Source organism: Clarias gariepinus, chromosome 8 (assembly GCF_024256425.1).
Source record: "Clarias gariepinus isolate MV-2021 ecotype Netherlands chromosome 8, CGAR_prim_01v2, whole genome shotgun sequence".
Classification (NCBI taxonomy): Eukaryota; Metazoa; Chordata; class Actinopteri; order Siluriformes; family Clariidae; genus Clarias; species Clarias gariepinus.
In genome coordinates, this window is record NC_071107.1 from 33,408,234 (window position 1) to 33,427,034 (window position 18,801).

The 18,801-nt window shown below is 37.8% G+C and overlaps 1 protein-coding gene across 1 annotated transcript in view; it reads right to left on the reverse strand.

Moving 5' to 3' along the window:
- The window catches only part of cdh23 (cadherin-related 23), a 253,324-nt gene that overhangs the window by 224,499 nt on the left and 10,024 nt on the right, over nt 1-18,801 (reverse strand). Inside the window, exon 2 of the mRNA XM_053501261.1 lies at nt 1,500-1,600. Coding sequence (XP_053357236.1) covers nt 1,500-1,581 — 82 coding nt within the window. The 5' untranslated portion in view covers nt 1,582-1,600. The remainder of the gene's footprint in view (nt 1-1,499; nt 1,601-18,801) is intronic.

Genomic DNA, 18,801 nt, shown 5'->3' on the forward strand with positions numbered 1-18,801 from the left:
TATCTCTCCATCCCTTCATCGAGTCATCACTTCATATTAAGCAGCTCATGAAGACGGGCTAATTCAGTCTCACACCACTTCCCTTAAAGCTTTTATTTTTTTCTTTCCTGTTTTCTCTCTCTCTCTCTCTCTCTCTCTCTACTTCTTTTTTTTCTTTCTTTTTCATTCTTTCCATACCAATTATTTTGCTAATGATCTCTCATTCTTCCTCACTTTCTTCCTCCCTCACTTCTCAAGAATCTTTCATTCTTTCTTTCTCTACCTCTTCGGTTCTGTCTTATTCTCATTATATCATTCTCTTTCTCTCTCTCTCTAATTCTGCCTCAGGCTTCTATTTGATCTCTGTTATTCTTTCATGCCACCTCCATCTCTTGTTTGTATCCATTCCCTTTCAATCCTTCTAATGTTCTTTTTGCATCCTTTATCTCGTTTCTTCTCATTTCTGTTTTTGTCTCTCTTTTGATATATTTGTCTCCATCCCTCATTCTTTCCCTCCCTCTTTTCTTTTCCCTTCATTTGTCTTTGTCTTGTCACTCACATTTTTCCACTCTGCCTCTTCCACACTCTTATTTTTAGGCCAGTACGACTTCTTTCTTTTCTATATTCTCCTCTTTTATTTTCCAGAACTCCATACTCCATACTCCATTTTTTTTTCAGTTTTCCTTATTTTTTTTCCTTTTATCAACATATTTACACACTTGTCTTTTTTCTTCTTACTGTATTTGTTTTCACAGGCTTGCTTTCTCATTCTTCATCTCCTGTTTTTTTTCTCCTCATTTGTGGTCTCCTTTCCATACTTTTCATCCCTCGTTCTCTCTCTATCTACAAGCCCTTCATTTTTTTTACTATCTTCACCTCCACCACCTCTCTCTGTCTCTCTCTCTGATGCAAAGTCATTATGCTTTACAGGCAATCATGCCTGTGTTCAGGCATGCAGCGAACAGGACGTCTCTAATTTTCCCTCGTTTTCTTCGTGGGGCCACAAAGCCCTCAACAATCACTTAGTGATAATAACCATGAACCCGGTTCTCCAATAGGATCAGACACAGCTATTAGCTCAGACAGAGAGAGAGCGAGAGAGCGAAAGAGAGAGAGAGGTAAATTTGGGGAAGACAAGTGGAGAAAACAGGAGCATCAGACCATCATTCAGCATGTTATGAATTTGTGGTGGCATGGTGTTGATAACTCGGCACAACATGACTTGGGATGTCTAATGTACGCACACACACAAACACACACAGCAAGAGTACTGGCTGTTGATCTAGCAGAAGGGGGAAGAGTGACAGGCTGGTGGGAAATCTTGATTGAGCGGGTGAGACAGGATGAGAGGACGACAGGTGGAAAAGCAGACAGGTAATGAGACATCGCCAGGACAAATAAAAGACAGGAGCTCAAGAGGACGAGGATGAATGAAAATGGACAAGGAGAGTCGAACTGAGTTAGTGCGACTACACCATGAGCTTAGGTGTTTGTATTCGCATGTGTGAGTGTGTACGTACCTTCGGTAAGTGCTTGTAGGAGAAAGGAAGAGAGCAGCAGCTCGGCCACCGTCATCCTGCCACCGGAACCTTTACTCCACATCACCTGCACCTGCTCCACACTGCGCAAACACACACACACACACACACCCACACACACACACACACACACACACACACACACACAGTTAACACTTATAAAACTATTTAACAGACAAACAGCAACACTATAAACCTATATCAGAATTGCCTTAACTTTATGATACACACTGATATACATAAATGATATACAACCTTGACATCTAGTTAGTTACAAGTACATGTTAGCATGTTCGTCTTTCACCCACAGCAGCCGGCCAATGAGAAAGCAGCCATGTAACACCTGCCCATATGGTGTGTTTGTGTCAGGGAAAGGGAAAGTGCAAAACAAAAAAAAATTGAGGAATAAAACCGAGAAACTAAAGAACAAAACAAAAAAAATTTAAAGAAACTAAAAACTGAGGACCAAACTTAAAAAACTAAGCAATTAAAGTAAAAAATCTAAGGAATACAAAAAAAAACAGAGCAACAAAACTGGAAAACTAAGTAACAAAACTAAAAAACTGGGAACCAAAACTGGAGAAAAAAAAGAAAAAAAAAATGAACAACAAAACTAAGAAGCCAAAGAGGATGAAGCTAAAAAAAACAACAAGTGGGGAACAAAATCAAAAAGTCATTAAGCGAAACCGAAAAAACTTTGGAAGGAAACTAAAAGCTGAGGTCCGAATCTGAAAAACAAAAGAAGAAAGCTTACAAAAACTGCGGAAGAAGTCTAAAAAAAAAAATAATAAATGAGAAAAGAAATAAAAAAACTGAGGAAGGAAAACTGAAAACCTGTATATATTTAGCACACACTGAGACTGTATTCTAGTGTTTAATTCCGCTAACTAAGGCAACTTTAGAAATTTGAAATAGAAGTGAATGATGTGTAACAGTGCTGAGAGTACTGTAAGCTCCGTGTAAACGGGATAATCAGGGAGGGGGTGTGCTTGTGGAGGTTCATTAAGGATGTTAGTGAGTGGGGTGCTTAGGGGTTGACTAATACACTGCAGCTGGTAGTCGATATGGTTTGCTTTGTGTTAGCAGAGAGTTGGAGGAATTCAATGATAAAGGATAAAGCTAGTTGATAACAGAGTAAATCATCTATTGCTTGGTACTAAATCAGGCTTAATGAACAGTTCATAATATAATAATAGAACCATTATGCATATTCAGTTATTTATTAACAACAAGGCTTTTAAAAGTCTAATGTTTCTACAAAACAAGTGCAATAAAGTGCAAGATATAGATAGACAAGATGTTAAATGTTTTTCTTAAATATAAGTGATATATTTTAAATCCATATCTATATTGATTTTTTTTTGTTTGTTTGTTTACTGTATTTTGATATTTGAGATTATTAGGTACACTGTTATGGTTATTATTTGGGTACAATGCTATGCATTTGTTTTAATTAAATTCAGCATCATAAAGTTACAACTTTTTTAATAATAATTCGGACAAAACCTTCTATCAGTAATCAACCACTCAAACCGTCCCTAAAGTTACCTGAACTTTCACAGCAATGGGTTAGGGGTTAAAAAAAAAAAAAAAGAGAGAGAAAGAAAACCTCAAAGCGTTTTGGTTTGTTGTCTTTTTGTAACAGAGTGATAGGATAATCCTATTCAGGGTGGCAATGACAGTGCAAGCTGGGCTCTCTGCCATTTAATCAGACACTAAAGCTCAGGCTAAAAGGAGTTCTAGGAAAGACATAACGCGAGCAGGGTGGACTACGGTTACGGCGCGACAGGTGTGAGGAAGTATGGCTGAACGCCGTGAACCAAACCGGCAGCAAATGACTCACTAGAAAAGAGCAATAGGTAGAAACGAGATCCTCGCTGTCTGCCGGCTGATTCATTATTTAGAGCTTACTCGATCTTAGAGCTGTAATGCATTCATGTGCAGAGCATTGCATTCCTGTGCTGATAGTCTCCAACAAGGAGTGTTGAGATGACTATAAATGAATACATATATGTATACACATAAACACCACATACAGTATATGTGTACAGTACGAAAGCGCATTCAATTAAAAGTGATAAAGGGAAAGAATACGGCTGTATCAAAGTTAGTTTAAGGTTAGATATTCGCTGCATATTCACACCTTCAGTGCAGACAGTGTTTAAATAGAAACTGTGAAAAGGGTTATATACAACGTGCGTATTGTGATAAAAGCTTAACATTGCTTAACGTACAAAAACAACGAGAAAGTGACAGATGAGTTTTATATTTAGTGTATAGGGTCATTCTTTTAACAGTAGTCACTGAAGTGCGGGAAATATTCAGTGTTTTAAGATTGACATTTTAACATTTTCTTTACATTTACATATTTACATTATTTTTTTGCATTCAGTGTCCTTTTTATTTTAGTTTTGTTTTAGGCTTGACTCTCACAAAAACCTCAGAGATATCTAAGAGATCTCTAACCTCACCCTGGGTATAAACAACTCAGGTACATATTGTTATCCTCATCCAAATTTGTACATGATCTAAGGACAGTAGTGGTTCAAACGGTTAAGGCTCTGAGTCATTAACCGGAAGGTCGGTGGTTCATGACCGCTGTTGAGGCTTTGAGCGAGGTCCTTAACCCAATCAGCTCAAGTGGCACTGTATCCCCTCTGACTCCAGCGTCCTAACAGGGATATGTGGAGAAATAAAAATAATTTTACTGTATGTGCTGTTGGAAAGATGTGACAAATAATTCAATCTGAATCTAATTCACACAATTATCAAGTTTTCCCTTTAACTTAGTCAGCTATGTAATTCATATAGGGTTTGCTTGGATGACGGTGCGTGAACTGGATTTGAGCTACGTTCCTGGAGATGGAGAGAAACACTCGAATTTGTTTTCATTTGCCCCGGTGGATTTCTTGGGTGTAATAATGAATGGAGTACCCTGCGCTTCACTTATTGCCACACACACATACACACACCAACAAACACACTCAATCTCATTTTGCAGCGCAAGAAATTCACCGCACATTGTTTCACCAGTAAACAGCATGAGTGATGGTTAGTCAAATACGACGGTTTGTAAGAATACTTCAGAAATAACTCCTCATCCGTTATGCAACTTATCTAAGATGAAAGTTCTCTTTCCCAGAGTACTAACCGGTCACACTGGATGTACTCTAATGGCTCCTATAATGTCTGAAATAGACGCTCCATGTGTATTCCTCTTCATAGTTAGCAAAGATGCCAGAGCAGGCTGTTTGTGCTGTGAAAAGGTGGCAGAGCTGACGCTGGCAAGGTGACAGACAGCATTAGCGTTAGTCTCAATCAGAAAGACGAGCTGTCGCTCTGCGGAAAGTGCAGAAATGACAGAGACGCAGCACCCTTCAACACTCTGCAAGAGACGCACTTGTAGTACTTCCTCTTTAGTTTGACGTGTTTTCACCCGCTTCGCTGGCGTACTGATGAGGACAAAGTTGAAGCCAGGCTCAATGCGTGTGCCAACTAGTGAAGTTGTCTATGCCATCACTCTCTTCACCTGCTATTCTGAAATACTAATTTCACAAAAAGTTACGTTTGATCACATCTTACATGTGCACGCTTATCATTTCTGAATAATCCTTCAGGTTTCAAACCTAAACACACATTTTTAGGTTTGGAGTACACAGATCACTGTTTATCACACGTATCAATCAGTCACGCACAGGAACACTCCATGCAAAATCCCACGCCTGTGTCTTCTGATCGATAAGCGTGTTGAAGCACAATGAATAGATCTAGTTCAAATCGGTTCTCTCATAGATTTTAACACTTAGAATTCAAGCAGCATGAAACCGTGCTGGAAACGCAACATTGGTTAATGACTAATTTAAAAAAGCCACCTACTGTATATGGATGTCATGTCAGTTCGTGTTTGGGTTTTTATATGTCACATATAAATAATGTAATAATGGAATGGTGTCGCAAAAAAATGTAGAATTTATTAAAATACTCATATTATTATTATTATTATTATTATTATTATTATGTTATAGTTATAAAAATACAGTGGAACCTTGTGATCATAATTTGTTCCCGGAACGTGCTTGTATATCAGAACACTCGTATATCAAAGTGAATTTTGACAAACACAAAATAAAATGTGCTTTACGCACACACACGTGGTCACAGTGTTATAGTAAACAGTACACGCATGCACGGATGTTGATTATACCAGTAAGAGACGCGCACTAAGACCCAGCAGGGGAGACAATTCAAAATCAAAATTTATTAAAAATCTTTGCTCGTCTTGCGGAACACTCAAAAACCGAGGTTTCACTGTAATGGAAACTCCGACAATTAGTTCTACAACCCAAATATATTCGTATTAAAATAATATATAATGGGGGGGTTGGGTGGCTGCTGTGTAAGACGACTTTTACACACACACTCAGTTTACTGAATAGAAACTAATTCTCACAAGCGCGCGGCTGACTATGAGAGTGAGAGACTGAGCATGGGAGACGATTTCCCACAATTCCACAGCGTGAGAAAGAATAACCATTGGCTCAGTTGTGATCACGCGACAGTTGGCGTCAAAACAAGAAGCACATGCGTGCCACATGGTACTCAATGATATTTGGTACTTGGTTATCAAGACTTATTCATCATTCATTCATTTTTAAATTTTTTTGCTTGTCTTGCGGAACGCTCACAAACCGGGTTACTTGCAATCCAAAGTTACATTGTAACTAAAAATGACCATAAACCATGTTAACATATGTGCCTATGGTATTTCTTTGCTTAAGTGAACCAGGAAGTGGTGTGTAGATTGGAGAAGCTATTGCATAATTATACCGTGGAAAACCCAGTGCTAGGCTGCTTGTTTGGACAAGATCATAATTCTAATTGTAAAATATTATTATTAGTAGTAGTAGTAGTAATAGTAGTAGCAGTTGTAGTAAAAGAGGTAGTAATATTTATTATTATTATTATTTATTTATTTATTTATTTGATAAGAGAAACAACCATAAAGACACATGATAATTCTTTGCCCTTGTGACCTACGTGCATAAGGAAAAAAAGCTGTTGTTTATTCATGAGGCAGAGCAAATACTGCAAAAAAAAAAGCATGTTTGGATTAGATTTTACTTCTTTGTTTCTCTATAACAAGGTTTAATAAAGTAAACAAGGTCTAATTTGTGTGTTTGATAACAATTCCTTTAAAAAGGTCTAATCATAAATTTAAAATCCCCCTGTTTTTGATGAGGATATTTGTTGTTTGTAATTGTTTACATTACAAAAATCTATTGTATTTGTTTAGGGATAATTTTTTTATAATGCAATCTATAAATAAGGTCTAGTGTGTATTTGACAGTAACTTATTCAAAACGTCTGATCATGAATAAAATATCTGCCCAGACATTATTGTTGTTTTTTTTATCTGGTCATTTTTTTGTTTTGGTTTTTATTGCTTAAATAAGGGGCCAGGGGTAGCTCAGTGGGTAAGGCATTGGACTACGGTTCGGAAGATCCCAGGTTCGAACCCCACAACCACTAAGTTGCCACTGTTGGGCCCTTGAGCGAGGCCCTTAACCCTCAACTGCTCAGATGTGTAATGAGATAAAAATGTAAGTCGCTCTGGATAAGAGCGTCTGACAAATGCCCAAATGTAAATTGTATTTGTTTAAAAATTAATGTCTTCTTAATTTTATACTCTGTAAATGAGATTTAATCTGTGTATGATTGACAAAAAAAAAAGCTTATCAGATTTGACAAGCAGAATTTTTTACCTTTTGCTCAGTCATTTTTATAAAATACAGTTTATATTATCATATTGCCCAGGTTGTGCTAAAAAAAAGAATATAATACACTGTTTTTGTATACTGTATAATAAATTAGGCATTATATGTGGACCAAAACACAGTAATGCAAAAATAAATAGATAAAATAAAATGTTTTGAGCTCTAAGGGTTAAATCTAACAATATATTTATAATTAACATGTGACATTCAGTGGCATTCAAGATTTGCTTTATAATGAAATTTTACCTAAAGGGACCACTGCAGCTGTCATTTAGTTCTTTATTCTATATTTATCCAATGAAGCCTTTAAAAAATGTTCGTTGAAAAACACTATCAACGAATTAAAACGTTAATTATCAAGAAATTAAACGAAACAGAGAAATTTTAAATGCAAAATTTTTTTTTTTGCAGTTTTCAAGTTTGATCAGAACTTTTTGACTTTTTCTAAATCACTCGAGGTTGGTCAGAAGTCTCTTGATTTTTAAGACTTAAACGATACACAAGTTTTGTAGTTTCAGATGGACATGGAAGAAATTGGGTAAGAGAGAGCAGAAGGCAAAACTTCAAAGAGACACAAAAGCATTCAGTGTGTGAAATGGACCGCACAGATTGAGGACAAGCTTGGGGAACTTTTCAGAACGATGTCTGAGGTTTTTTTTCCCCCCCTAACCACTTCATCGGAAGTTTTAGACTTTCTGTCTGCACCTAAACCGTCTGGAGAGTATGCCGCTGAGCTCCATTTGTGTTTGTGTCTCATGATAACAGCATTGTTTTGTTTTTTTTTCATTATTTGATTCCTAACAATACCACAGCGCTGTCAAACTTTCAAATATTTCACATAGCAGAAGTTCCAGCTTCAAACCGCTCATTCAGGGGGGGAAACTTCATGTTGGACATGCCATATAATATAAACCTAATAATACATTAATTTTTAAAAACTTGCAGTAATCACTGGTATGCTGAAGTTCTCTGAGGAGATGTTTGTGTAACATAGTGAACTCGGTCTCTAATGTTAACACTTTGTAACATTTAAAAATAAAGCTGGTCCTTACAATTTCCTGACAAACGGAAAGGGGTTTTTATATATTACAGTTTCTTGGTAACGTGATTATTCCTTTTAACTCGAAAAGAGCAAAAAGAACAAAGTGTTTGTAGCTTTATAATGTCTGAACATACATAATCATTCAGTAATTAATACATACTGTAATCAGTCAGTAGTGAAAATTTTTTTACATTTTATTATACATCTCTTCCAAATGGTTGAGATGTCACTTCATGGTAAAAGTAACAAAACTAACAGTTACAATTATCAAAAAAGTCAGATACAATGATAACCTATCAGCGCTATTGCACCAGAACACGTTGAATGTTTCATGGCAATAGATCAACTTTCTGTTTCGTGGTATGCCACAAGGCAATTTGTATTTAAAGACACAGCATATATTTTCCAGCATATTACACCTCAACCAAGTGGTAGAGATAGTCCTTTCAGGTGATGTTAGATACACTTTTCAACAAGATTTTTTTTTTCCCTTAGAAGTATCATGAAGCTGTTGTTCTTCATATTCAAGAATGAGCTCATCAGAGAGAAAACCCATGTTAGATGTTTTGGAGATAAAGTCAGAGAGGCCAGATCGAGGTGGTTTGAACATGTCCAGAAAAGAGATTGTGAGCATATTGGTCACAGAAGGAGGCTGAGGTTGGAACTGCCAGGTAGGAGGTCTAGAGGAAGACCAAAGAGGAGATTTATGGAATCAGTGAGAGAGGACATAAAGTTAGTTGGGGTGAGAGAAGAGGAAGCCGAGGATAAGGTTAGATGGAGGCAGATGATTCCCTGTGGTGACCCCTGAAAGGGATTAGCCGAAAGACAAAGAAGAAGATCATGAAGCTGTTAAATTGTCCTCGTATTTTGAGACACAAAACTCACCAAACTTTGTGCCACTGTACATCTGTCCGATGACAATTACAGGAAGCATCTTTCTCAGGTTATTACATCCACTCTTGGTCCATCCAGGATCAATTTTTCATTACGGTTTATTACACTCTGTGTCACTGCAGAAGTCAACGTGAAGGCGGCTTGGTCCAGCCTCTGTGGAATGATGTCGCCTTTCACATCAAGATCATAGCTGATTGGCTTGAGCCTCTACTAATTTTAGTGATGCTTGATTTGGATTTATTCTAAGACTAATTTGATTTTAATTGCTAATCGTTTTGCCAGCGGTTGATCTGCAGTGATTTACAAATTTCCGAACAGAAGGAGCAAAAGGTCAAGTAGCCCGTTAAGCCTGTAGTGATTACACTGGGATATGGTTCCCTCTTTCCCTACTTTATCAAAGCCAGTGCATATCACCTCACAGTTCTTTTTCTTTGTCTGTTTGCTCTCTGCTTCCAGACTTGTCCTCCATTTCACCCTCTATGTTTCACTCTATCCTTCCTAGTCCTAAGTTGGCATTCAACAGGCCTGTCTGTTTCTTCTTGAGACAAAATGCTTCGAGAGGACTAAAAGTGAGCTCAAAACCACAGCAGCTCCAACGGACCCTCACTAACCTTTTACTTTCTCAATATTTTCCTGTGAATGACCTCAAAACAACATCAACCTCCAAAAACACATTAGATACCTTGAAACGACCCCAGTTATCCTCAACATGGGCTTTTTTTTTTGAGCTATCAGCATAATCCAATTGTAATCATTTTCAATTTAGCGTACCATAAAAAGCTTAATATCCTGCCAAAGCCATCTGGTTGGGGTGATGTTAGCACTCAATCAATTAATTTTTTAAACACTATCATCAGCCTGAAGCTCTAAAAAAAAAAAAAAGTTTTGAGGACTTTTAAAGTCAGACTTTTGGTGCTTGGTGCTTCAGAATAACAATGGAACGAAATCAAATCTCTCTCTCTCTCTCTCTCTCTCTCTCTTTCTCTGTTTCGTTCTCTATCCCATGAGAAGTGGATCCCACCTAAAAACTCCCACATGATGTTATTGATTGCAGTAGGATTGTATTTGACAGGACTTATCCTCACTCTCTCGCCGGAATCACTAAGAGTTTTATGTTGCCTTAACCTCGGGGAAAGACCGATAGCTTATTGCCTCCGATCACAAACAAACCGAGATATTTTTCAGGTATAAATTGGGAAAGGAGGAGCTGCTGCACGAGGCAGGACTATAGAAAAGTATTATGGGTGTTTCATGTTTTTTACACTATGTTTAATTATACCACAGCGCTGCTGAGGTCTGGAGAAGGTGTTGATTTACTTCCAATACGAATTACAGCTCTGATAGTAGTTCAAACTTTAAGGATTATATTTGGATTGGAACAATCAGCTTTTATACGTGAGAAAGTTTTCAGGAAAGAAGACATTGAATTTTCTTTGTATGATGACAAGATTCATGTTTTGTCTTCCTTAGAGGATAAAAGTGCGGAGGGTGAGGACACCTGATTACAGCTGCTATAACACATGTAATAAAAGAAAGGCGCGCATTCTGTGGTGGAATGAATTTCCTCTACATGTCCGAACAGCTGTAGTTTTAACTATTTTAAACTGATAGAACTCTTGAACAAAGTCAAACATACTAAGTGTACTGAAAGTTAATGCTTAAGGGTGAGACTTGGGCATAAATTCTCTTTGTATGTGTGGGGTTTTTTTTTCCCAGGAAGTGCAAATCTTTTATATATTCACGTGGGATCATACACAGCAAAAGGAGGTGAGAAGCTCCAAGCAATATTAAAATATCAAGATGAATCAGGAACGTCCCGAAGGTGAGAGGAGACACAGCAGTGGAAGCGAGACTGTGAGACTGTAAGAATCTAGACAAGTGTGTACATTTGTTTTCCTACATTGGCTGTGTGATAATGGGGAAGAGATATAGCATGTGTCTAGGTTGATGTGTGGCAGCCATGGTGGGTATTATCGGGCCAGGACAAAAACATTTTTACGCCGTCGTCGCTCGAGCCTCAGGTTTAAGGGAATGAACTGGAGGTATCTTTAAATTTTATTTTGACAAAACTGAATGAATTCTGAGAGAAAAAATGAGAGAGGAAAAGAAAGACAGACAGACAGACAGACAGACAGACCGATAGAGAGGCAGCCAGACCGATGGAAAGGCACCTAGAGAGTGTGCAGGAAGCGAATTAGACATGAAGTCTGCTGCTGGCAGTCTAATTATGAGAGGATCACGTCTTTAAAAAAAAATCCAACTTGAGTCCAGGGGGAACATGGCAAGGATAAATTACTTTATCTTTATAATCTGTTCTTCTAATCTACTTAACTGATTTTTATTTTAGTTTATAACAATATAACATGGTTCTTCTTTGGAAAACCACATACATCTTACTTTGATCTTGACTTTTATTATCATAAAGTAGACAACTTAGAATTATGCATGCAAATACATTAAGGAGATCCTTCTAACGGTTGGTACTGTACAGTATGTCTGCAAGGAGGAGGAGAATGTAAATTAGATGCAAGCATGATGATTGTTTGTCTCATATTAAGACCTGGTAATTAGCAGATTAGTGGAATCAGCTGAGTTTGAGCAAAAGAATTACCCGAGTGTGCTGGGCACGGGACCTCCAGAACTGAAGTTGAAGAACCCTTCGGCTATTAGCTCCCTGCAAAGTGGACTGCACAGACCATGTTAAGTAAGATTCCAAACCATAAGGAGCGAAACTGTTCAGTTCAGAGGAGTAGTGAACAATGGTTTATCATTTTGCTGCCAGGTGACAAGCAAAATGATCCATCAGTCACTGCACCTTGCATGAGACCTGGCATTAATATCATGCCCTCTTCATTATGATTAAGGATAACAAAATATTAACATTACCAATAAGTCTATCTATCTATCTATCTATCTATCTATCTATCTATCTATCTATCTATCTATCTATCTATCTATCTTTAAATATGTACAAAATTTATTTAAACAATAAATCATTAACATTACATACTCTGTCAATCTACATAATATTAATCTTTCTAGGAATGAGCGCATCCATTTTGTAAATGAGCCAAATCACATTAATCATATACATTTTAACAGAATATGTTTTGTAATGTATAAGGTTTTTTTTTTAAATATATACAATGGGTGAATTAGTTTTTTTTTTTTTTTGCATATTCGTTACAAATAAATTAATCAGATCTAACAAATTTTAATAACAAAGAAAGATAAATGAGTTTATGTTTTATATATATAGTGAGGTCAATGAGTATATGTGTGTGTGTGTGTGTGTGTGTGTGTTCTGTTATGCTGCACAATCTAATGTTCCGGTTTGACTTAAATATCCCTCATATACAGTATATAAATATAATTATGGTTTTTATATAAAAATTATTTTATATAGTTATGAGTTAAGCCTTTATTTGTCACTTATACATTAATGCACAGTGAAATTCTGTCTTCGCATATTTCAGCGTAACGTGGGGCGCAGGGGCAGCCATGGTACAGCGCTCCTGGAGCAGATAGGGTTAAGAACCTTGTTTGAGGCAACCTGTTGGAGCTGGGGCTCGAACCGCCGACCTTCTGATTAAGTAACTCAGTGCCTCAGCCCTCTGAGCTACCACTGCTCCCTATACTGTATACGCCTCATATATATGAGGGATGTTGAAATTTGATTATAGCAGAACACAAAGTCTTTCTGTTGTATGCAATACCTTACTGTACTGTACCGGCCTGCTTTTACCCGTGGCATTATGTGATATTACCTTTTTTTTCTTTAGCTTTAGTCAGCAGAGAGACATTTTTTTATTCCTTAAGGGGAAACTGTATAAGGGTTTTTAAATCATTTCATTTGTTTATGTGAGGAAATAAAAACAGTTCTTGGTAATGTTGGAGTTAGACTTTTTTTATCCGTGTTGGTGAGGAACATCATCAGGAAGGTGCATGAACAAAATGGAAATTAATCAACTCCTTAACCTCACATAATTTCCAGTTCATTATTGATTTTGAAGGACATTAAACAATAAATATGATGAACTCGTGATGAGCTACAGTAAACCTCATCGGAAAAGAATTTATAATTATATTATATCAAAGATTCCTTTTTTCAAAAGCTTTAATAAAATATTATGCTCTGATGGAACACCTTCACTTGTGAGCAGAGGTGAAGCTTTTAAATCACTGCTCCGCCAGGGGAATGTGCTGGGAACTTACACACGTTCTCACTGTACTCTACTGACATATTTATAAAACATAATATTCTGCCGTGCTTTGTGCCTGTAGTCGTGTTGGCTTTGACTTTTGGTGGAATGAAATTCAGGGGTGATTCGCATCACCCTGACGAAAAACCATGGATCAATGAGCCGTCAGAAGAAAGGGGAGTTAGAGAAGAGTTTTCTCCGTCTCATAGCTCATCCCGCAAAGACTTCCGAGTTTATTCTAGCGTCTCTACACAAAATAAACTGTCAGGAGGTTGTGAAGGAGGGAGGAAAAGGAGAGGAAGGGAAAGAGAACACTTATTTATCAAGTGGAAAGCTCGATGGGGCAACAAAGTCGAGTGAGGGGTGAAGGATCAACACGTGTTAACATGTTTTCTTGTCCCTGACATACTGTCCAATTCCAAGACATGAGCTCATTTCAGCATTTATACAATCTTGTTTGTGCAGCGCGGTTGAACATACATGTACATGTAATTTTACTCCAGAGAAATGAAGTGTTTTCTCTCTCCTGTACAGTTTACATTTATTATTTTTGTATTATTAAGACTTTTTTTATTCTTTGTTCTATATTTTGAGATATGAACAAAATACCTCAAAAGTTAAATATAGTTCATGGTGACGGAGAATGGATTAATTCTATTTATATGTATTCCTATGGAAAAAACTGAATCGGTATACAACCAAATCGGGTTACGACCAGAACTTGAGAACAAATTAAGTTTGTTCCACTGTAACCTTGTTTTAAAAAAAAAGTTTCTGGCAGTACTTACGAGAGTGGGGGGGTGGGGTGTTGGGGAAGGGGGGGTTTGGGTGTTGGTTGGCGATTTTGGTTGGTTTTGTGTTAAAATACATGTATTGCCACTCTGACCCAAAAATAATGTTTGATCATTTTTTAAATTATTTTCAATGCTTGTATGTTTGAATTTGAGGTAGTAAAATGTTGCAGTTTCTCTATCATCCTACAGGAGGTGCATGCTAAACTAGTCACACATTGGCTAAATGGCGGTCCCAAGTTGCCCATAGTGTGGAAATGACAATCAGGCGTCGAGCAGGCAACCCAAGCCACAAGGGGTGATTCCCATCTTTAGTATTGTACAATACTTAGTTGAGGCTGAAACAATGATCTTACACTTTTTTTTAAACAAACTACATCATAAACTCAGGTTCAATTCATGTACAATGAAAGCATCCATGTTTTTTTTTGCCACATACACCCACTCACAAAAGTGGGTACGCCGCTCTATTTTCAGCAAACATTTTAGTATATCTTCGCAATACTCTCTCAATAAAAATGAAACTTGGATATATTTAGAGTAGTCAATGTGCAGCTTGTATAACAATATAGATTTACTGAAAATAACTCAACATACAGCCATTATTGTTAAAATAGCTGGCAATGAAAGTGAGTACTCCCTAAGTGATAACATCTGTACATCTTTACCCATGAAAAGTTACATGTCCTGTTCATCATGTTTATGTGTTTGTCAGTGGCCAAGTGTGTCTCCAGACCTGAACCCCATTGAGCACCTGTGGGGCGTCCTCAAGAGGACAGTGGTGAAGCGCCAGGAAGATTAAGGTTGTACTAGATAACAATGCTGTTCACACAAAATACTGACACTTTGAACACAGTTTTGACAATTTGCACTCATTTTCATTGCCAGTTGTTTAGACAATAAAGTCTGCATGTTGAGTTATTGTTAGAGGACGGTAAATCTGCACTGCTATACAATATACTGCTATACATTGACTACTTTTAAGTATATCTAATTTTCATTTCTGTAGAGTTGTCCCATGTGAAGATATAATAAAGTGGATGCTGAAATGTAGTAACTGTTCCTGTACTAGCATAAAGCCACTATGTTTTTTTTTTTTTTTTAATTTTTACTATATTTTCCCAAACCTTACTCAAGTTCTTCTTACTTTAAGACGAACGCAGCTGAAGTGAGACCGTATTGTGGTTCTTAATCTAAAAACAAATACCATGAGTAACAAAATTGCTAAAACAGAAGATCTTTTGGCGGCACGGTGGTGTAGTGGCAACGCCTTTTACCGCTATGGTCCGGGTTTGCTTCCCAAGCAAGGCTTGATTCCCGTCTGAATGGAGTTTGCATGTTCTCCCCGTGCTTGGTGGGTTTCCTCCTACAGTCCAAAGACCTGCAGATTAAGCTAACTGCCGTTCCCCAAACTGCCTATAGTATCTATGTGTGTCTACCGCTATGGATTGGCACCCTGTCCAGGGTGTACCCTGCCTTGTGCCTCCTGGAATAGCCTCCAGGCAGCTTGTATACAGGATAAAGCGGTATAGACAATGAGTGATTGGTATTCATTTCAATCACGTTCAAATTTGCCAAGAATTAATATCGTTTTTCCAAACAGTCACTTAAGCCCATGTAAAGTTTGCTGATATTATGCTTGAATCATGTTCTCCAGCTTGTTTATAATGACAAAGCATCACTATTCAGGCCATTTCTATTAAAACAAACTCGACCCAAGAAACAACTAAATGTTCTAGTTAACTAAAGTAAAAATACACTGGGTGTACATACTTAGCACTGCCGCATCATTAAAATTTCATGGATTCAGATTAGATTACAGTCTATCAGGGTTTCCTCAGTGTTCTCCAGTTTCCTTGGACTGGCTACTCTGAATTTCCTCTGGATATGGAATGAGTGGGTGAACGTCTCTGTATAACATTGCCATCTCGACCTAAAAAAAAGATGAATGAATGAAAAAACTGTAAGAACTTGTTCAGTACTGACTCCTGAAACTGCATCACCGTTCAAGTGTTTTCATTAATCCATGAAATAGAAATAGTGCAGCATGTGTGATTTCATCATCGGCAGTCCTTAAAAAAAGGAAAAAAGTTCTTGTGGTTGTTAAGGGTTTGGAACACACACAATACACACACACACACACTCACACACAGCTCTCCCTACAGCTGTCAGCCGGTACATAAATACCAACAACGAGGATTTGTCATGCTATAAAGCCAAGAGTGAACGGGTATTATGGTCAGACTCTCTGTGATTATTTATGAGCCAGTCCGTAATTGAACGCCGTAAATCCTGCAGTTTTTGAGTTCTATCCGAGCAGGAGAGGGCGTTCGCAAAGGACCTTTCTCACAACTTTAACTCTCTCTCTCTCACACACACAAGCCATTAAATTTCAAAACTTGTACGCAGTTCAGACGAGTAATGCGAGGAAGTAAGTAATAAATCACATTTAGCCATGTTGAGACAAACAATATCAGTAAAGCTAAAGATTTAACGTGAAAATCATTCTATAGTGTTCTGGTTTAAAATATAAAACTGTACTACTACTGTATAAGTTACTGTCTTCCTCCATCCATCAGTACGCATGGGCCATCACTGACCAGACACAGCTCAGTTTGTGGATCCTTTATCCAGTGAGTCTGTAGTGTAAAGGGTCTTCTGTCCTTCACCACAGTGTCAGTTTCTGATCACTGCACCACTGTCAGCTGGATATTTTTGGCTTTTGGCCTGTATGTCTAACCAACCGTGATCCTGAGGTGTTTAAAAACCTCTTGATGTTGTTGTACCTGATGCACAGCATTAAAAAAAAAAAATCAACCTTTTGAAAGTTTCGGTCATTGGATAGATACTTATACTGGGTTACTTGATTACAAATAAAGTACCATCAGACAAACACAGTGGGGAAGTTTTTTTTTTTTGGTCGTCGTTTAAAGATTGTTAGAGACTCAGCTGTACGAACATCTAGAGGAAGTTAATTTCACCACCTACAGGAAAGAGCCTGGATGAATGTCTTCCTCGATCCCTGTGAGATGGTGGGACGAGGCGCACAGTGCTGGAGGATCAGAGGGAACGTGGTGCGGTGCGTGGTGTGCAAAAATACATTGCTTGACAAATGACTTCAAGTTTTAATTTGCTCCTTAAAAATTTAATTCCTAATTTAGATTTAATATTCTCAAAAATTTTATTTTTAAAAATCCTAAAAAACATCAAATAAATGAATAGTATACACAGCCTGGCCAAAAAATGCTTTCAAGCAAAGAAAGCAACTAGGGAAATCTGACAATACTGGAATTGGGTTAGGGATTGTCCAATGTATAATTGCCCTCTGTGAGGATAATGCTGATCTCTTAACTTTGCAAAGAAATTTGATCAGAAGAAAAAAGAAGAATAGAAGTCATATTCATGTTAAATAGTGAAAGCATTTCCGCACACAGTGTGATGAGAACTCACAGGACCAGGACCAAACAGCTGTGTGTTCATAAGAAAACCATGTGCCAGTGAGACTAATAAGAAAAAGAGGCTTCAGTTTGCTAGAAAGCATAAAGATTGGACTTTGCACAATGGGAAAGGTTCCTATGGTCTGGTAAGTCCATGGTAACCCTATTCCAGAGTGATGGGTGTGTCAGGGTAAGAAGGCATAGTGCCCCAATGCTCTAGGGTTTTGCCAAAGAACTAGACGACCCACAGGACCAGACAGAAAAGTCATGAGAATGGTTTGATTTTTACATTCATGCAGGCTAGTTTTTTTCCCCCTAAATAGTATGAAAAATTGTACAGGTATATCTCTGTTTATTAATATACCAAGTTAGAGGCGTCCTGGCCACAATAGGTTAACAACTTGTTAAGTTTCTATGAATAGTTCACTTGCAACTCAGTGTCTACGTACTAAAATATGGCACATACTGTACATTACATTGGCAAAAGTATTCGCTTGCCTGGCTTCAAATGTATATGAACTTGAGTAAGATCCAATTATTAATTCATAGGGTTTAATATGATGTTGGGTCCCGGGCCCACTTACAGCCATAACAGCTTCAACTCTTCTGAGAAGGCTTTCCACAAGGTTTAGGAGTGTGGTTATGGGAATTTTTGACCATTCTTCCAGAAGCGCGTTAGTGGTTTTAGACATTGATGCTGGATGAGAAGGCCTGGCTCACAGTCACTATCTCCGCTCTAATTCATCCCAAAGGTGTTCAATTGGTCAACTGGTGAGGTCAGGACAAGTCAAGTTCTTCCACACCAAACGCGCTCATCCATGTCTTTATGGACCTTGCTTTGTGCACTGGTGCGCAGTCATGTTGGAACAGGAAGGGGACGTTCTCAAACTGTTCTCACAAGTTTTAGAGCATGAAATTGTCCAAAATGTCTTGGTATGCTGAAGCATTAAGAGTTCCGTTCACTGAAAACTAAGCGGCTGAAAAACAACCCGCACCATAAAATCCCCCCTCCAACAAACTTTACACTTGGCACAATGCATGCAGATAAGTACTGTTCTTTTGGCAACTGCCTAACCCAGACTCCATGGAAACCCATTTCATGAAGCTCTCTAGGCACTGTTCTTGAGCTAATCTGAAGGCCACA